General features: G+C 56.9%; 1 protein-coding gene across 3 annotated transcripts in view; it reads left to right on the top strand.

The window, feature by feature from the left end:
• The window catches only part of NSMCE1 (NSE1 homolog, SMC5-SMC6 complex component), a 35431-nt gene extending 17514 nt beyond the window's left edge, over positions 1-17917 (top strand). For all 3 annotated transcript variants that reach the window (XM_043914558.1, XM_043914559.1, XM_043914560.1), the window contains exons 3-8: positions 8570-8691; positions 9702-9779; positions 10925-11071; positions 15919-16035; positions 17104-17224; positions 17701-17917. In XM_043914558.1, coding sequence (XP_043770493.1) covers positions 8570-8691; positions 9702-9779; positions 10925-11071; positions 15919-16035; positions 17104-17224; positions 17701-17780 — 665 coding nt within the window. In that variant the 3' untranslated portion in view covers positions 17781-17917. The remainder of the gene's footprint in view (positions 1-8569; positions 8692-9701; positions 9780-10924; positions 11072-15918; positions 16036-17103; positions 17225-17700) is intronic.
• Positions 17918-20289: the final 2372 nt, after the last annotated feature.

The raw sequence follows: 20289 nt of genomic DNA, 5'->3' as shown, positions 1-20289 counted from the left end.
TAACATCTCCAATGGGACTTGATGAATTTTCAAACATATGGAATTTCACAACAGGCAGCTGTGACGTGTGCTCAGGCTGGCGTGTTTGGGTTCTGGAAGTTCTGCAGCCAGGAGCGAACAAATGCTGTGGCTTTCACATCTCTGGCTCTTGAAGGAGTCACTACGTCCAAGTCTGCCGGGTGGGGATGGTCCCTCCCAGGCCAGCGTGGATCTGCTGAGCTGGGACCTCTGTGTGCTCCACGCTCTCCCAAGCGTGGGCCTCATTAGGTTCAGAATGTGTTTTGCGCCGCATCGCCCCACGAGGGGCGGAGTTGTGGGTGTGTGGGAGGACTGGGAGGGAGCTCTTCAGCAGGATCACCACACAGCCACTGGCAGGAACAGGGAAGCCTTTTCTTGAAGACGTGAGTTCAAATCAGGGCCTTAGGAAAGTTTTTTGTTCTTGTTTTTTTCACTTTCTGTCTTTGCTTTCTGTTTTATAAAGGAAATCTGATCTACCTCATGGAAAAGTTGTGAGGGTCACACAGGGAGCTTAGGTGACGCGCCTGGTTCAGAGTACTTCCTGCTCCTTGCGGCCCCTTCCTTCCTGCGCGTCCCTCCCCATGGCGTCCACTCTCAGATCCCGGGGCTGGGGGTGGGGAGGTGAGCCCCAGAAGGTCCGTGACGCTGGTCCTTAGTGCTCTGGGAGCTGCGATGGGAATTCATAAGCTCAGACTCTTTCTTTCTTTTCTAAAATTATTTATTTGTGGCTGCGCTGGGTCTTCATTGCTGCATGGGCTTTCGCTAGTCGTGGTGAGCAGGGCTGCTCTTGGCGCGGTGCACAGGCTTCTCATTGCCTTTGTCTCTCTTGCTGCGGAGCACGGACTCTAGGGCACGCCGCCTTCAGTGGTGGTGACAGGTGGGCGCAGTATTTTGGCTCCTGGGCTCTGGAGCACAGGCTCACTAGTCGCAATGCTTGGGTTTAGCTAGTCTGTGGCATGCGGGATCTTCCTGGACTAGGGGTCGAACTCGTGTCTCCTGCATTGGCAGGCGGATTCTTTACTACTGAGCCACCAGGGAAGCCCTTTATAAGCTGGTTTTCTGATACTGGGGTTTTCTTAGAAAATCCAGAAAGCGTGGTCGTCATTTCCTCGTAGAGGGAGATGACGCGTGCAGGTGCTGAGGGCGTGTGAGTGCCAGGGGACGCCCGCACGACCGAGTGTAGAGCGAGCAGGCACACGGGAGTGCGGCCGTGGGCTGGGAGCCCGGGTGACCTCCGGGTGGCTGGTGGTGGTGCCGGGGTCTGGGCTCACCCCGGCTGCATGTGGAGGACGGGGCTGGGTGTGGGGACTCAGAGGAGGGCTGCAGTGGGCAGGACAGAAGTGGTCAGTCCTCTTCTGCCAGCACCGCAGGCTTGCACGCCTTTCAGCCCCTTCCTAAGCCCTGCTGGGAGTGGGCCGCTGAGCCAGTTCCCACATGTATGAGGTGTGGGCATAAGCAAAGACCACCCAGATGAGAACAGGCGAGGGCTGTTCACTCAGAGCTTGCTCTCTCAAGGCACTTTTGTTTTGGAGACTTGATGGCAGGCAGAGAAGTGGGGAAGCTCCATTGTGCAGGAGAGGGAAGGCCTCGGCGGTATCCCAGTTGGAGGCCGCGGTTCGGGAAGCTGGAGGTGGGTTAACTAGAGGCCGGACAGCCTGTGATTGGTTTGGGGGAGCATTCCTGACTTTCTCTGGTTGGGCCTAAGACAAAAGTCAGGGAAGCTGTCAGTTATTAATCAAGACCTGGTCATTCTACAGAGGTTATTGTTGGCTTCCTGTAGGTGATAGGTTGACTTCCTGGGCTGGTTGGTGCCGATTGTGGATCAGATCCCTGTTTTTATACGTGGTTATTGTCCGTTTGTACATTCAGTCTGTCAGAAGAATGTGTGTGACACAGTCTATTCCTTTGAGTGGTTTGTAGTCCAGCCTCTGAGAAACCACAGTTGCTTCTCTGGTGGACCTGGGACAGCGTGGCCTCTGTAGTCTCCCTGTGTCTTTATGGCAGGAGTCCAGCCTACACCACGTTTTGAAAACTGGTGGTGTCATTGGGATCTAGTTTGCAGGTGTAGTTTTTACCCAACAGTATTTCTAATGATTAAAAACTGTTTTTTAAAACTTTTCTCACATGAGAAAAAACAATTTTTCTCATAAAAACCTAAAAATTGGGCACATGCCTGGGGCAGAAGAGCCCTGCCTCTTTGGACGGGACGCTCGCTGTCCACGTCGCCCTCTGTGCCCACTGCTGTCCACGTCTGTGCTTCCCGCCCGGCCTCCGTGGGTGACTGGCTTGTCAGTCTCCATGCCTCTGCGCTGACGGGCCCGAGGGAGCAGCTCAGGGACAGAGCGGAGCTGCTCGGTTCAGCGGGGGTGGCAGCCCTGCCCTGCACAGCCTTCAGCAGCTCCTCGATTGCCTGCATGGCTGCAGGGGGGTGGGGGCTGCCACGCGTCTCAGTGATGGATGGACCACTTGTTTTCAGAGGGCAAGATGAAAATGAGATGCCCATGAGCAGTATCAGCAGTGAAGTTCTGCTGAAAGTGGTTGGGTTTTCTGGGATGACTCACAGTGTAATCTGGCAAATCTGGACTTTGCCCCACCTCAGTACCAACATGATGGGAGTCCTGCTGCTCTCTTGCCAGAAGTACTGATCAGTAGGCCTCTGGCCAGAGGAGTGACCGGTTAGGCTTCCTGCACTTATATGGACAGTTGGCGTGTGTCCCTGTCGCCACTCCAGCGATGTTATCATGGGTTTTAGGGCACTGAATTGCATGTGGCTGAGATGCTGGAACTGTGCCGAGGGCTGTAAAGTAAGTTTTATGCCCTGTCTTTTGAAGTAAGGCCCAAGAGTAGACTTCCTAACCAAAATAACCTCTTGATTTTGGGGAGGGGGGGAAATGATGTCTGTACCTGGAGACAGATCTCTCACCAATAGATTTTTTAAAAGAGCCCATTATTAAAAGCCTGTTCCCTCTGCACCGTCAGAGCCCTGAGCTAATCTCTGTTGTCACCGGACACTGTCATTTTTCCCTTTTTTGTTTCAGACTCCTGAGGCTTAATGGCACCAGGGTGTGTTGTTGAGTGTTGAAATATTTTTTCAACCTTTTATTATGGAAAAAGAGGGATAAGGAGAGAGAATAATGCAGTGCAGCCTCATGTACTCATAACCTGCTTAAAACAACTCATGACTAATCTTATTTTATCTGTGCTCCTAACCGCGTACCCCCGTATCATTTTGACGTAGTTCCCAGACCTCATTGCATATTTGAGTAAGAATTTTTTCCTTTTTTTTTTTTTTAATGAATGTGCAAGTCCTTTGGTCACGGTGCCAGACTGAAGGCCACATGTTCTGGTCCAGACTTTGTCACCTGCCCTGTGACCTTGGTTAAGTCCTTAACCTGTCTGATCCTTGGTGTTCTCTTTTGGAAAACAGATTGTACTGTATCCCATTGGCAGTTGTTCGTAAGGGCCTTGTATGAGATCCTGGGGGAACAAAACTGCAGCAGGTGCTTTACGGATGGAGAGAACTCGTCTAGTCTGTCTGACCCATGAAAGGCTGCTGTCCTTTCACGCCGGCTCTTCCCAGCACTGTTCACTAGCTGCACCATGGAAGTGCCATTGTCAGCTCCCGTCTTCCCACTCGCCTATCGCACTGTCGGTCAAGAGGACCATCGTCCCCAGGCAGTTAATACGAAAGCCCCAGGCTGGGACGGACCCCTCGCATATCTCTGCGGCCCAGTGTGCCTACCTGCCGGCCTCTTCCAGCCCCGGGGTCTGCTCCCCGGCCCGATTCAGGAGGACCACCCAGCTCACCCCATCAGATGAGAGGGTTCTCATGGGGCAAGTTGGCCCTTGAGTGGTTCAGTCCCCTGGGGTCTTATTTTTTGCTGTTATTTCCTCTGCCTAAAATAGTATTTCCTCTGCCTAAAAATTTCCTATCTGTGGCGCCTAGTTTGGAACAAAACTGCTTGTTGCTTAGAAGTTAGGGCAGCAGACTTCCTGCTGCCCAAGCACGCAGTGAACCTTGGGTTCCCGTAAGCTTCTGGGAAGCAGAGACTGATTAATAAGAAGTCTGTTGGTTAAATTAAAATTTGTTTTTAAAGAAAAAGAGATAATGTATACAGTGATGGCCAGAAGAAAGTCTCTCAAAATGAACTGAACCAGCCCCCACTCCTCAGAGAAGCGTCCCGTTGGTTCTCTGCTGTCCCAGCCTGTCCATTGCCCCGAGTCCCGTTTTTTAATTGCCCCTACGGGGAGGCACTTCCTGCTACAGAACGAGAAATTCTGTTTTCTTTTGAGTCCTTTAGTTCAGTTCCTCCTGCAGCTGTGACCTGGCCGAATGGTCAGGGCTGGACCTCCTCTCTTGGCCGATGGATGAGATGTTGGCTGGGCCCCGCTCCACGTGTGTCCTTTGGGCATGGCCCTCTGATATCCTTCCCAGGCCCTGCCTGCACACTCACTGTCTGTCTGTATTGGCCATGTCTCTCTTTGTGACTCTAAGGGCAAGTTCTAGAGAAATTAGATGTGACTTTGGTGGGGTCTGGGGTAGGGAATGTTTCCAGGGGATGCTTGCTCTGCTCCCCAGAGGCCCTGAGGGCTCTTCTTCAAGCCCATGCTTGACCTGGGCTTCATTTCCGCTTGGGGGAGCTCGGGACAAGTGCTTGAACTCTGGTATGTAAAGATGATGATAGCAGCTCACCTTATGGAGTTAGTGTTCTTGCAGTGATGAAATGAGCCCTGCATTTACAGGCCTGTTGTTCTCAGCCCAGCAGTAGAACTTCACCACAGCCCACAAGAAAGGCATGGGTACACATGCTGTGCATTCAGGGAGAGAGCGCACAGGGGCGCTGAGGATCTACAGACCCTTGCTTGGTCCAGCCCTGGTGCTGAGCATGTTATCCCACCTTGCTGACTGCCAGTCATTGGTGTGGAGGGACCCAGCCTCTGATCCAGCGCTACCCACAGAAACCTGATACACTGATACCTAACCTAAAGCCTATCGTTTTTCCTTAGTTGATTCGGAATCTGAAGGGAAGAGCCATGTTATTTGTTAGTTTGCTAATAAAGTCCCTGGAAGTGGTAGAACCAAGACTGGAAATAGTTGCTTCAGAATCACGTGATACGCTCGGTGTCTCACGCCCGGCATCATGACCCTGGACTCACGGGATCCTGGGGCCGAATGGATCATTGGACACTCACATAGCCCAGACTTGCCAGCTGTGGCTTCTCTACTTTGGGCTCTAGGGAGAGGGGGCAGAGCTGTGAAAAGTAGCTGGTTTGGAGGCTTGATTTTGGGAAGCACCGATCTGTGTTACCTTGACCCTTCATGGGCACGTCAGGGATCTTGGTAGCAAGCAAGAGTTCCCAATTCTGGCTACCTTAGAAAGAAACATGTGGGAGGCTGTTGGGAAGGGAACACACAGGACTGGTAGAGGGCTCGTGGCCAGGCTGGGGAACGGGCAGGGGGAGCCCACGGTCCCCAGGCTCAGGAAGCGCAGCAGCCCCTCTCCCTCTGCAGCGCCTGGCTGGAACTGCCCCAGCCAACCCTCGGTTGCTCTCCCTCGCTCAGACTGAGAGGGTGTCCGATGGGCTGAGCATGGGGCCTGGGCCCACTGTTGGCTGACCTGGGACCTGACCCCCCAGCTTCCTGCCCTTCGGTTCTCTGGTTGTGGGGTCTCTTCCCCCCTGCCCAAAGTCACACATGTGGCAGAAAAACTGCAGGAGTTAGGCAGCCAGATCTGGTAACTAGAGCAAAGTGTGAGAGGGGAGGAAGTGCTTGAGGACTCTGGGAGGACAGAGAGTGCGCCCAGGGCCCTTGCCTAGTGGGCAGGGCAGGGAGGGATGTGTCTGGGACCCCTGTTCGGAGCTTGGCTGGTTGGAGTGCGGGGGGGTGGGGTGCAGAGGAGAGAGGGTTGGAGGTAAGTTTCCTAGATACGTGTGAGGCCAGATGTGAGGCACCAGGTGGCCTTCAGGGATCGGAGGAAAGGAGAGGTGGGCCTCGGGGGCCCCAGAGAGGCAGGGCGGGCCTGGGCTGGCCCTCCTGCTGCCTCGGTTGCCCCCAAGAAGTCCAGTTGGGGAGGGGGTGCTGCTGAACAGGAAGAAAGCTTATTCCCAGGTAATGACGCGGTACAGCGTGTCTGTGGGAGCCACATGCAGGTCAGCCGAGGTGAGGACTGTGGCCGAGCCCTGATAGACGCTCACACTCACGGAGGGTGGGGTGAGTGGAGCGGACAGGAGCCCCTGAGCAGGAGGTGTGCTGCTGCATAAAGGACAGCGATAGGAAGTGGGTTTGTTTTTTTTTTCCTTAGATGAAAATGTTTTGAAAACATTCATGTTTCTGAAAAGCGAGGCTGGACAACGAACCAGAGGTGGCAGGCGAGGGGAAGCGCAGGGCGCAGGGTGGCTGTTAGCTCATCTCTGCAGATGGGCTTTCTGGAAAGTCCAAGGCAGCAGGAGGCTTTTGATCCGCCCCCAGAGTACATTTTTCTGAATGGCACCCAGGAGAGGCCTTTTCAGTGGAAAAAGTGAATTCTCACTTTCAGAGGAGGTGGGACTTGCCGCTTGTGTCACTTGGGATAGATGGGGTAGCTCCTGTCCATCAGTGGAAGATGGGTCTTGGTGCCTGGGCGCCCCCTCCCTACGGCCGAGTTTTTCTGGGTCGAGGAGTCTACGGTGGAGGTGCTCTGCATGGTGTGAGAGAGGAGGAGAGCTCCAGAGCAGCTCTTGGGAAAAAGTGTCCTGCGAGTCAGCTTTCGTAACTAGTGAGAAAGGAGGGCTCTTGCTCAGAGGCACAGGGGCAGGAAATGTGAGCATGTCTCACTCCTCTGATCACAGTTTTATAGCATCTGTGGCCACATCATCACACTACTGTTAAAGTTTTTGCCACGTCCATGTACCATTTGTTTATTAATATGAATTTTTTCTTTCAATTACTTTTTTTTTAAACTTAAGCAACTTAAATCAAGGGAGGTTGTCCCCTGCTGTGATGCACATCTTAGTATTTCTGTCCGGGTCTCCATCAGCTTTTCTGGGCCTCCTCAGCTGTGCCTGTGCCAGAGCTGTTGCCCTTACATGGCCATGACCTCCACTGCCACCAGAGTGACCTTTTATTTTGCTAGACTTTCATAGTATTTAGCAATTCAAAGAGCTTACACATACCTCTCTCTGTAAGAAGCCAAACAGATATCAAGTGCCCTGGGATGACCCCCGGCTCACCTTAGTTCCCTTCTTAGCAGTGGCCTTGGTCATCAGTGTGGTAGATAACCTTCCTGCCCTTTTTTCCTGCAGCATTTTGTTTTGTTGGTTTTATTATTGCTTTATTCATAAATGTTACATTGTCTCTTTTCCTGCCTTTTTTTTCCCCCCTTAGCTTATTTTTCTAAGGCACAAATCTTTTGAAATTTGTTATTTTAGTAAGTGAAAACAGTAATACGTGCTCTGGGTTTAAAAGTCTCACAGGGACTTCCCTGGTGGTCCAGTGATTAAAACCCTGTGCTTCTGTTGTCAAGGGCATGGGTTTGATCCCTGGTTGGGGAACTGAGATCCCACATGCCGTGAGATGTAACCAAAAAAAAGAAAAAAAGAAATGTCTCTCAGTTCAGCAGGGTGATTCCAGGACACCAGGCTGACCATGTGCCTTCTCTGCTCTCAGCTCCGAAAGGCTCCCGTGGCCCCCAGAGGACGGGCACACACTCTGTACCCCCCAGCCCACGGGGTCCTGGGCCACCTGGCTCCCACTTTGCACTGCAGCCTCCGCAGCCCTCCCGGCTGTCCCTCCTTCCCCTGCCAGTCTGCTGTCCATCCTCCCTGCCCCAGCAGTGCTCCCCAGGCTCTGTCCTGGGCTGATGGCCTGATGGCCCTGGAGAAGGGTGCTGGCTTCTTCGTACATCTCTGGGCAGTACCTCCTGCCATCAGGGGCAGCAGGAGGTGGCTGGCACTCAGGTCAGGGGCTCCCAGTGAACCCTGGGCAAGTCTGCCCCCTCTGCAGTCAGGACGGGTTCATAACTGTGTGAAAAGTGCTCAGATCAGGGCCTTCCCCTGGATGGGTGCTCGGTCTGAGCGGCTGTTTCTACCATGGGGTTGTTATTCTTCACTGTGGCAGCCCCGGGCCAGGACACAGGGCCTGCGTGTCAGTGTTCAGTATGTTCTTGAATGTCGAACGGAAGGCGGAAGGACAGAGGTGGACATGATACCTGTGTGAGGCGGGCAGGGACAGAGGCTCTGCAGAGGAGTCGGGTTGTGATGCCCACTGCACCGAGGTGCCCGGTGGGGATGGTGACCGGGTAGCCGGGAACTCGGGTTGGGGGTTGGGGGGGAGGAGGCCAGGGGCTGCCAGCTAAGACAGGAAGACCTTGGCAGGCTTTCCGCCTGACAGCGCCATCTGTTTGAACGCTCCAGGAAGGAAGAAGCCACAGGCATCGGCACTCACCCAGCAGGGCCCGGGCCTTCGCGCAGTTGTGGCTTTGCTGCTTTGTGTTCTGGTTGATGGCAGGTTGAAACAAGCTACACTTTTGATGCAGCACCCTTCGCTTTTTTTCTTTTGCCTGTTTATTTCCAGGTAATGCTACCGTAGAGAAGTTGGAGGACTTCATCAACAACATTAACAGTGTCTTGGAGTCCTTGTACATAGAGATAAAGAAAGGCGTCACGGAAGATGACGGGAGACCCATTTACGCACTGGTGAGAGCAGACAGAGCCCCCGGGTGGATATGTGGGGAACTGCAGTGGAGACAGCCTCTGCCCTCCTTCCTGGGGTGTAGATGAAGGTGCACCCGCCTCACCAAGGGCTTGGAGGGCGAACGACACTGGGCCTGGCCACCTCCCTGACCCAGTCCCGTCTCCACGCTCACTGCCGGCCCCCTGGTCTATAGTGTCCTCTGTAGCCATCAGGGCTGGGGGTAACAGAACCTGGGCCTGGCTCTCAACGCAGCGCTCGCTTTGTTGCCCCACGTGGAATGCCCCCTCCACCCTGAGACTGGGCAGCATGCATTAGGTTTTATTTTGGTTGTTGCCAGGTCTCTGCAAGAAGTCACCCTAGATGAATGGACTATTAGGGGTAAAGGAGTAAAAATGCCTTTTCATTTTGAACAAGACATGGAAGCTTTGGAAAGAAAGAAACACGTGAGGTCACTAGGACTGAGACCTCGTTGGGACCTCCTGCTGTGTTCAGATTCTTTTTTTCACCCCTCCTGGCTTGTGAAATACAAGCACTCATCTTTGGGTAGGGAACTGCTTTAGGCCTTCAGAGACCAGGCTTATACCATCCAGGCCCACACAGAACGGGGCTATAGCCCAGGGTTTCCCAAACCCTGGTCCATGGAAGAAAGGGTCATGGAAATGTTGGGTTAAGTCGGTAAATCAGTTTTGTTTACTGCCAGAGTTCTCAGTGCCTTGTGCATTTGAAGCTCCGCTAGCATGCAGACAGGTTTACCGAATTTATCTGAGTTTGGAAGCTATCGCACAACCTTGGGAGTTCTGAAATCTCTGAAAATTAGATGTACTGACTGAGCTAAAGATGTAAGCCTGTAAAACTGGTTACAGATTTATCCTCGTGGCCCACAGTGCCTGGACAAAAGTGCTCCAGGACTGGTGAGGTGGGGAGCGGGAGGGGAGGGAGGAAGAGCCTGCAGGTGAATTAACTGTGATAAGTGAAGGGCGCAGCCCGACTCTCACGCTAACTTATTTTTTAGGTGAATCTTGCAACGACTTCAATTTCCAAAATGGCCTCAGATTTTGCAGAGAATGAGCTGGATCTCTTTAGAAAGGCTGTAAGTACAGCAACTCCCGTTGCCCATCAGCCAGGCTTCTTACAGAAAACTTCCGTCTTTCATCAGAAATGGAAACTTCAGTCTTACTGGGTCCCCCCTGCTGCCTGAGAAGGCCCTTTGCAGGGGCAGGTCACCAAGTGCCCCTCTCAGAATTCATAGCCGCCAGGTGATTGCTGGGGAGGTCACCACGGCCGCCTGGGAAAGAAGAGCTGGTCTGGGTTTGACTCCAACTGGTTGAATAACAGTGGACCTCCTGGGTGTGGGATGCAGGTGAGCGGGTGTTGCCGCTCGAGTCCCAGAGTTCAACAGCATCCCCGGGGAGCTTGCCAGAAAGGCTGAGCCTGTCTCCACCCAGACTGCTGAATACGAATTCTGAGAAGGTGCCCAGTGATCCATCTGTCCAGTCATTTGAGGGGTGCTGCTCTGCCTACCCGGCTTCGGAGCCGTTCACTCAGCCACCTTGCCACTCTGCCTGGGTGAGCACCTGGTGAGGATAGTGGTTCTCAGCCCTGGATGCCTGGCAGGAACTGAGGTCATGCAGTAACTGAGTACTGAGGACATTCTCGCCTCCCTCCAGGTCTGTCGAGTCCCAGTCTCTGAGGTCTGAGTCCTAGAATCACTGCTTCCTAAGCCGCCTCTGGGGCTCATTAGCAGCCAGGGTTGAGAATCGGATTCTAAGATGGTAAATACACGTCTGTGTGTGTGTGTGCATGTGCGCGCGCACAAGCAGCCTGTCTTCCCGGTTCCTCTGCTCTGCTGTGGGCAGAAGTTCTAAGGCAGCTTCCAGCCGGCTTCTCCCAGTCCCAGTCCGCAGCAGCTCTGCGGCTCCCGTGTGCTCTCTTGCTGGGGCCACCCTGGCTCCTTCCCTTCCCGGTTCCAGCCTGCCCACTTCTGAGTAGGAGTGAAGTGATCCTTCTTGATTTGGGGGGCATTAAGGTCCTTCATATGGAATGGTGTTGCAGGAGCAACTTGGGTCAAAACATATCTATGGCTTTTGATGCATATTGTTAAGCTGTTTTCCTGAAGAGTTGTACAATTCTGCCTGTGATATGAGTAGTTTCACTGCACCCCGCCAGAATTGGCATTATTGCTGAGGAGTTGTTTTCCCCAGTCTAATAGATGAACGTGGTACCTGTTTCTTCCAGTTGGAACTGATTATTGACTCAGACACTGGCTTTGCGTCTTCCACAAATATTTTGAACCTGGTTGATCAGCTTAAAGGCAAGAAGATGAGGAAGAAGGAAGCCGAGCACGTGCTGCAGAAGTTCGTACAGAACAAGTGGCTGATTGAGGTATTTCTCACTGTGGGTTTTCCAGCTTGGCTTACTTTTATAGTGAATCACACTGTTTCCTCCAAAATCGTATTGTATTTAATGGGTGTCTGTTGAGCTGAGCCCATTCAGGTCCCTTATCTCAGCAGTCCCTGACCTCTTTGGCACCATGGACTGATTTCGTGGAAGACAATTTTTCCACAGACTGGGGAGGGGGGATGGTTTTGGGATGATTCAAGCGCATTGCATTGCATTGCATTCCATTCTCCAGGGGATCTTCCTGACCCAGGGATCGAACCTGGGTCTCCTGCACTGCAGGTGAATTCTTTACCATCTGAGCCCTGGGGAAGCCCATTGTGCATTTTTTCGGTAATATTATTACATCAGCTCCACATTCAGATTGTCAGGCATTAGATCCTGGAGGTCAGGAACCCCTACTGTCTGCATTGAGGCCCACAGTGACCCTGCGAGGAGGACCGTGTTTACTCACTTGACCTGGGTGGGAGGCCCAACTGGAAGTGGCAGAGCCAGGGTCTCAGGCAGATGTGTGGGCCCCGGACTCTGGTCCCCAAGCAGGCGGTGTAGTGTGGTCAGTAGGAGCATGGTGCTACTGTCGGATTCCACTGCAGGGGCCCCTGTGTTCCTCGTCTGTAAGAGGGGAGTGATAGCTCCATCTCCAAGTGAGTGAGGAGCAGGGTGAGGGGGTGGGGGTCAGGCCCCAGTGCCGGCACCCCCAGGAGTCAGTCACCGTCACTGTTGTCACTGTCATGTTCTCCAAGGCCAGTACTCTTGGGATTCTTTCACTTAGATGGTGGCCCTCAGAGAGCAAAGAGACGTGTCGACAAGCTTTTGGAGAGGAGCTGTAGCAATCTGTGAAAGGTTCGAGTTTCTAGACGCCCTGTGTCTATTTCTGTTGGCTGGAACAGTCAGACGTTTCAGTTCTTTTTCCACAAATGCACCACGGATTCCAAGAAACCCGAGCTGGCCAGGCTCCGTGCTGCCTTGCGCACCCCGGTCCTGCCCCTCTGGGCCTGTGTCTGGGCAAGACTGCTCAGAGGGGCCCTCAACTTCCTCACTTGGTGGTCAGACCTGTGGCTGGAGGCCGCTGCTGTGGTGACATGATGCTCACTTCCTTTTCGGGGAGAGCTCAGCTCTGGAGTTGCGGCAACCGTGCTCTGAGTTGTTGATCGTGGGGTGGGCCGCCCTGGCAGTCTGACCAGAAGCATACAGTTGCTGCGGGGCTTTCTGGACTGGAGGAAATGTCTGGAGAGGCCACAGTGGTTGAGGGCAGGGGTAGCAGGAGCCGCTAGTGGGGTCAGCGCCTCTGGGCACGTCTGCACATCGTGTGCTCGGGTGCTCACCCCCTGTGACCATGGGGAGCCCTTCGCTCTGTTCTGTAGCTGGACCCACTGCAGCTCCGTGGTCTGGGTGAAGTCCCCTACCCGGCAAGTGGCCAAGCCTTGTCCAGGCTCCAGCGAGTGTGACTGTAGGCCCCATCAGTTGCTTTGTCACAGTTTTTCTTCCTCTCTCAGGTGGATTTGGCAATACAGAATGTTTTCGGGAAGCTCAGGGGTCATAACCGACTGCACTCTGTCCTCCGGCCAAGCTTTCTAAGGGCAGGGACTGTGACCTCATCTTTGTACCTTGTCACTCCTGGAAGCGCTGCTTACTGAACCGTGGCTGGGCAGATAGTTGAAGTTCCAGAGGAACAGAGTGTATCTCACACTTACCCCCGAGATGATACAAGAACTCTTTGTAGGTTAGAAGGTACCGGCACTCATACAGTCTGTGTTGGTACGAACACTTGTCGTCTCCCCGGGGTCACCCTCTGCCGCCCGGTTACAGCCTCTGTGCCCGGCTTTGGGCCCGCGGGTGGCCATGCGGGTCCAGCGCACTTGGACGCTGTCACGCCACGGTGCAGGGCTGGGTGCCCGACTCTATCAGGACTGATGCTCTGCTGCCCAGAGCAGGGACGGCTGGAGGGAAGAACGCCTCTGGGGTCTGCTGGACTTGGCTTGGGCCTTGGCTCCTGTCCTCTCTGCTTCCTCCTTGGGGAAGTGGAGGTGCTGGTGCTGCCTTCCGGAGGCCTGGGGGTTCTGTGAGCACTGGCCTCCGAAGCCCCGTGGGTCTTGAGGGAGCGCCCCCCTCCCCCCTTGCTGACTGATCCCTTGGGCCTCACGTGGACGAAGGAACAGACCGGGGAGGGGGAGGGCGTGGTGGTGGGACACCCCAGGGTCCTCCTCTGGCCTGGCTGCTCCCTCTGGAGGCGGCGTCTCGCCTCTGAGCCCATTTCCCATCTGAAAGATGAGGACCGTGATGGCTGGCCGGTGTTTGTCCTGAGGGTGCAGTGCTCTCTAGGCTGATGAGCACGGGCGTGGCCATGTGTTCTGTGTCACTGTGAAGGACCAGCTGAGGGGCCGCGGGGCGAGGGCTGGCTGGCGCTCTGACCAGCCTTCCTGGAACAGCACCTTGACCGGAGGGACCATGTTTGAGTCCTCCTCGGCCTCTCGGAAGTGGGTCTTTCCTCAGAGGCCATGCTGGGGGGACGTGTCCCCCAGCAGCACTGTATTCGTTATGATGGGACCCCCTCCCGCCTCCCCCCTCCAGCACCGAGAGAGCCCTGCCCGGCGCCCTGTGCAAGGCTCCGCCTCGGCACGGAGCTGCTGAGGCAGCTATGCAGCCCCCTGGGGGCCCTGGGGTGGGGGGTGGTCAGGGTCAGTGGGCGAGGCTCTGAGATGGAGGTGGCCTCAGAGAAGTGTGGATCCTGGGAACCTGGGCGTCTGCCGGCAGCAGCACGTCTGCACAGCCTAGGGGCCGGTCCCCACCACAGGGCCCCAGCTCAGAGGGTGGTTGTCAGGCCTGGGAGGTCACTTGGGGTTGGATCTTCCTTGGAGCTCGAAGGCAGCCTGCCCCTCCTGGTGACAGAGGGCTGAGTGCTGTCATGAGCGATGAGCACGGGGCACTTTCAGGCAGGTGGTAGGCGTTTAAAAATGTGACTCAAGCCTGACTCTGAACTTCAGCTCCGGCCTTGGCATTCCTCCTTGGGATCAATGTGAGGGCTGTTATATACTCTGCCCTTAGATGTTTATCATGCCACGGCCGAGTGCTGGGCCACGCATCAGGTGCTGGGGACACAGGGTGAGCAAAACCAGGCCTGGCTCTCGGTCTGGGGAGAGAGCTGGCGGTCAGCCCCACTCTCGCTGAAGCAGAGTCACAGACAGAGAGGAAGCAGCGCTCACAGGGGACCTGCCCCCGGCGGAGGAAGTGGCACCCGCCGCAGGCTGGGGAGGAGGCAGCTGGTCGGGGTGGGGACGACGGTCTGGAGCAGAGGGAGCGGCCTGCCCCTGAGCGGGCGGGGTGGGCTCAGGAGCTGAGTGAGGCTGGGTGCTCTGGGGAGGGGGCACAAGGCGAGCCTGGAGGTGGGCAGAAAGGGGTTTAGTTCTTCAGCCCGAGAATGGCGGCACCTCACGGGGCTGGGCCTCCCAGAGGTCAGATCTCCGCAGAGGGTCAGAGGAGCACGCAGGGGAGGGTAGATGACAGTGGTGGCCATGGGGACAGCCTCGTTGTGGACGTGGAGCTTTTGAGAAGGTAGCGGCCACAGGCCCCAGGACAGCTGTGGGGCCCTGCCCTCTCATGCCCTGCTCCCCGGGGCGCGGAGCTCCTGTCCCCTCCCCGGCAGTCCGCGGTGTAGGACACCGGCGCCTTGTGCTGGCCTCCCTCCACTCGCGGGAGTCCTTGGGCTCTGTCCTGCCTGCTTGCCCTGCTCCCCACCGTCGTCGCTCCGGCTCTCTAACTGTGCGCCCATGTCCATCTCCTCCTGGGTGGTCACCTGCCCGACACTGGAGGCCCAGGACGAACGCACTTCCCTGGCCGGGTGACACAGCACCCTGGATGGAGGCGGGAGTCGGGGGAACGGGGTGTGGGGCGGGAGCGGCAGCCCCTCTTGTGTGACATGAGGTAGAGAAGCGGGCGCGGGGGGCTGAGCTCAGCCAGCAGCCGCAGGCTCCGTGGCGGCTTCTGCAAAGCTTGCCTGCCGGCCTCCCCCTCCTGCCCCACCCTTGTGTGCGCCTCTGCCCAGGACCCCCGGCACCCCCCCCCCCCCCCGCCAGGGGTCCAGCACACGGTCGGGAAGTCCCCGTCCCAGCCCCTCAGGTGACTCGGACGCACAAACGGCCATGGGCTTCTGTGACACTGTCTCCAGCCAGGTCTCCCTCATCCTGCCTCTTGCTTGTGAGTTGGCCGTGGGGTCAGCCAAGTGTTTCAGCCATAGTTCTGGCTTTCCCATGGTTTGGGGTTACACGGCGTGTGGACTCTGTGTACGGGAGCCAGGAGGCCTCACCACGCCCCATGCCACTTGGTTTGGGGCCTCCCTGGACCACCTTCAGCATCGTCTGTGAAGTGGTGTGGGCGGACGTGATCTTGGATGGTCCAGGCGGAAGCTCCAGGCAGCGGTGCTGGGAGGCACTGCTGTGCTGCTCCCTGGCGGCGGGAGAGGAAGGAGCGGGAGCCTGGCTCGGGGCTGTGGGGTTCACTCTCTGGGGTCACGGCTCCCTTTCCCGGCCTCTGTCCTCATCCAGGGCTGCTGGGGGTGCCGGGGCAGCTCCAGGGTTCCCGTCTGTGAAGGCGCGAGGAAGGTGCTAAGGAAATGGGGGGCGGAGGTCCTCGCCTCGCTTTTCTTCCAGGTCTCACCTGAGTTTTCCCCACTTTAGGCTGTACAAGGGGTTGGTGTGAACGCCTGTGGGGCAAGGGGTGTGTGGACCTCTGCCCCTTTCCTGGCCTTGGGCCGTGGGAACAGAGGTACCTCCCGGGCGGGAAGCGGGCCAGGTGTGCCAGTTCATCAAAGAGGCCCCCGCCTTGCGTCCCCACAGAAGGAAGGGGAGTTCACTCTGCACGGCCGGGCCATCCTGGAGATGGAGCAGTACATCCGGGAGACGTACCCTGACGCCGTGAAGGTCTGCAACATCTGCCGCGGCCTGCTCATCCAGGTACCCGGGGCCAGGCGGGGGGCACTCTCCAGGACTCACTCAGGGCCCAGGCGTTTGACACGCCTGGAACCTCCCCGACGTGAGCAGACGATGGGTGTCTCCTCAGAAGCATCTGACGACAAGTGCGTGAGGGCCTGCCTCTCCCCCCTGGTCCTTCTGTTCTGTCCCAGGCTCTTTTTTTTCCCCCCAGAACGGCTCTCAGAAGTTTTCTGTGGGGCCCATATTATCTTGGCAGCAGCGCGCCACACATCTTTCTGTCCCAGCTACATATTCCTGTTGGCTGTCTGCCTCTGCCTACGTTGTATGGCTTCAGAGCAGAGCAGCTGGACCTCTGCTGGATGATTCTGTTTTTGTCTTTCTGCTTAAGATTTTTTAATGTGAACCATTTTAAAGGCCTTTATTGAATTTGTTACAGCATTGCTTCTGCTGCTTTATGTTTGGTTTCTCGGCAGTGAGGCACGCAGGGCATCAGCTCCTTGACGAGGGATCGCACCCACACGCCCTGCGCTGGAAGGGCGAGTCTCAGCCACAGGAGCCCAGGGAAGCCCCTGTGTTTCTTCCTTTTTCAGTCTCTCTTTTTGCAGTTGTCACTTGCACCAGGCTGGGCCTCTTGGCACATCCATCCTTGGGCACCTGGTGGTTATTTTTCTTGGGTTGGAATCCCAAGAGTGGAATTTCTAGAACAGAGTGTGCATGCGGCTGTTTAAAGCTCTGTCCTACGTCGCTGAAGTGCCTTCTGAAAGTTGTGGTCGTCTTCATGCCCACCCCGGGACCCGCTCGTGCTCAGAGTCCAGGCTTGTGGGCAGCCTTGCTGCTCCAAGCGCCTGGCTGCCACCCACTCCGCCCTGCTTTGGCCTCCGGAGCCTTGAGTTTTTCTCTTTGCACTCACTTGTCAGCTTCTTTACTAAAACTCACTGCACTGAAGACTGAGGGGGTGTTCTCATTATCAGTTTGGGGCCTGGAAGACAAAATAACCGAGCTGGTGGGATGCCTTCCTTGCAGTCTCCTGAAGGGTTATGAACACGGAGGTGTGTAGCGGGCTCTGAGGCCATCACCTCTTCATTTCAGGGTCAAAGCTGCGAGACGTGTGGAATCAGGATGCACTTACCTTGTGTGGCCAAGTACTTCCAGTCCAGCGCGGAGCCGCACTGCCCCCATTGTAACGACTACTGGCCCCACGAGGTGCCAGGTCTGTGTCCCTGAGCTGCTCGCTTTCTTCCTGGCCTGTGACAGAGCTGGGCTGGCAGGGCTGTGGGTATGCCAGAATGTCTGTGCCTGGCCCTGAGGGGGCACTGGGGTGGGGACTGGACAGGGCACCCCAACAGGGGCTCCATACTGAAGTATGGACTGTGTGCGGAACCCGGGCCCCGCATACTGAAGTACCTTCTGCAGTCAGTGTAGGCTGGCTTGCTTGCCGGCCTTGGTTCCGCAAGGCTCTCTGGAACCCAGCAGAAACCCTGAGACGTGAGGGGGTCTGGTGTAGTAGAGTCTCTCCCCTGCACCTGTCTCTGGAGGGGAGGTAAAAGCGCGTCCCCAGACTGGGGCTCATTCTGCCTTCCTGGAGGGTAACATGTTCCGTGGGACAGAGTCCTTGGCACAGGCTTGTGACTGGGGTCGTCCGCCAACCCTGCCACTCACAGTACCTTCTGGCTTTTCTGTGTACAGAGGTCTTCGACCCCGAGAAGGAGAGGGAGACTGGTATGTCCAGATCGAACAAAAGGTCCTTGCGGTCCCGGCAGCACTAGCCAGGCCGCCGCCTTCGGGGGAGTGACCCAGTGCTCCACTGGGAAGAGAGGCATCAGTTTCATGGTTCACGTGGATCACCTCTTTTTATCTTGTATGTTCGCTTGTTAACAGGTTTGAATAAACTTGCTCAGCAGCCTCTGTGGCCTCATCTGTGGTGGCACGCCCCTCTCCCGGTGCTTACTGAGAGCTGGGGGTCCGGGCTCAGGTCCAGGCCGAGGCTGGCCGAGCGCCTCCTGCCCAGCAGGCCCGAGGCCACTTGCTCAGGGCGGCCTTCAGGCCCCAGCGCTGGTCACTGGTCCTGTCCACACTGGCCAGCCCGACTTACTGGACATGCGGGAGCCTTGGCCTTGGACCCGCCCCACACCCTCCCTGGCCCAAATGCACCGGCCCGAACAGCACGAGGCTGCGGGAGGGGCTGTGGCTGTGTGTCCTCACGGGGCTCTCTGCACTGCCTGCAGCTGCCCCAGGCTGGAGCCAGGAAGTCGGCCTGCATGCCTCCTTCCCCTGGGCCTCCTGCATCAAGCCTGCCACCAAGTCCCATGCAGGCCACCTGCCGGATGGCCCTCAGCCCCATGGCCACCACCCAGGCTGGGCCAGCTCCCCTCCTCTCCACACTGCTCCCGGCTTCTCCCCCAGGGTCACCCTCCCAAGGTGCCCACCACCCCTGCTGGAGCTGCTGATGCCCCCACTGCCCTGAGGCTTAGGCCGTGCGGTGGGGCCTCGTGTGTTTCTCTCTCTGCCTTCCCACTTTCCAGGGCGTGGCACTTCTCTGTCCTAAGTGGTCCCTCCGCCTGCCTGCTCTCCCCTCGCGTGTCCTGCCCTTGCCGACAGCACCTGTTCACCCTTTAGATCTTGGCGAGGCGGTCACTACCTCGACGCCCAGTTCCTGACCTGCTGCACATCCTCGACCATCACTTGCCACACTACTTTAATTCCCTGACTCACCTCCCTTCCACCCCAGTATCAGTCAGGACCTCTTCAGTCATGATAGAAAACCCAACTCAGACTGGCTGCAGCATGGAAGGCCAGAGGGGGGTCTCAAGAGGCTCAGTGGTTCCAGTGACGGCTCCACGCGTCTGCATTTCTGTCCCCACCCTGTTGTCACGAGTGTTGACCTCATGCTGGGGGTTAAACATGGTCTTCCAGCAAATACAGCCTCTTCATGGTAGCAAAATGGCTGCCACGCTTCCCGGACCCGCTCACCCAGTCCCCACCGTCAAGAGGAAGAGAGCAGGTCTCGCTTAGTGGCTCCCTCATCCCAGCAAACATCCAGTCTGCATACTTGTGGAAGTGGGGTGGGAGAGTCCAGGGGGCACTGGTGACCTAGGTCTCCCCTCAGCCACAGGAAGGAGCCCTCCTGAGCCACATGGCCGAGTGAGGAAGAAGTTGTTTCGGCAAATTGAATACGATGTTATGGGCAGAGAGGGAATGAGCTGTGGGCGCTGAAAGGGTGGGTTCTCCACCCGTGCAGGCAGGGACATTCTGCCCGATTTCACCTCCGTCGACAGGTATGGAGTGTGACCCAGGTCCAGGCTGGACCTTGGCCCGGCCTTCTGAGAGCAAATGCAAGTCTTCGTGAAGACCTGTAGGAGCCCCGACTAGTGTGGCGGGGGAGGTTGGGGTGTGTGCCAGGCACATCACAGAAACCATGCCTATCAGCCTACCCAGAAAAGGGATTTCTCTCAAGGCTCTGAGGAAGCTCGCTGAGAGCACAGCAAGTCAGGAGAGCTGCCCCAGAAAAGACACTCCTGCGCTTGGGCGTTCTGGCTGGTGAGACCCCTTCCCTGGCCATGGTGGGCACCAAACAGCAGCTCCCACTGTTCCGTCCATCCTCCACCGCGCCCTCAAGATGCAGGTAGCCCCAGCCGCCGCACCCTCCAAGGCGGCACCCCTGGGGAGAGGGGGTCCTCCAGGGTGCTGTGCTAGGCAAGGGGCCAGGAGGCCGGGGGCCCGGAGCAGAGCAGCGCCCCGTGGCCTGCTGCCTGTCCGAGCAGGGGGCTGGGCAGTCGAGGAGGCAGGGTCGCGCCAAGCCCGTGCAGAGGAAGCTCTGAGCACCTGCTGCTGGGTGCCATCCTGCTGCCATCTCCCCTGCGTAGTCACCAGCGTGAACTTCCTGGGGACCCCGACCCCCAATTCACAGGCACTCAGGGCCCGTGTGATCCGTTCTGCCCACCCCCCAGCACAGCCTGTCCTCCCCCGCCCGGCGCTCCCGCTGGTGCCCTGACCATGTCACCCCAGGGATCACTGGACCAGGGACACTCACTGCTCATCGGGTCTCGAGCCTCCCCCTTCTGGCCCTCATCACAGGGCAGCTCCAGCAGACCTCGTCCCTCCCGCCCTGGGACAGTCCAGGCCCTGCTGACGCCACACGCCCTCGCCAGCGCGGCGCGGGCCCCTTCCTTGCTCCCGAGGCCAAGGCGTTCCTGCCTCAGGGCTCCTGCACCTGCTGCGGGGCGCGCCTTCCTCGGGTCTCACTGTCAGTTCCGGATTCCAGGTCCGTCAGGCTTC

Source organism: Cervus elaphus, chromosome 10 (genome assembly GCF_910594005.1).
Source record: "Cervus elaphus chromosome 10, mCerEla1.1, whole genome shotgun sequence".
NCBI lineage: Eukaryota > Metazoa > Chordata > Mammalia > Artiodactyla > Cervidae > Cervus > Cervus elaphus.
Note: the sequence above shows the minus strand (reverse complement) of the source record. Positions and strands in the feature narration are given on the sequence as shown.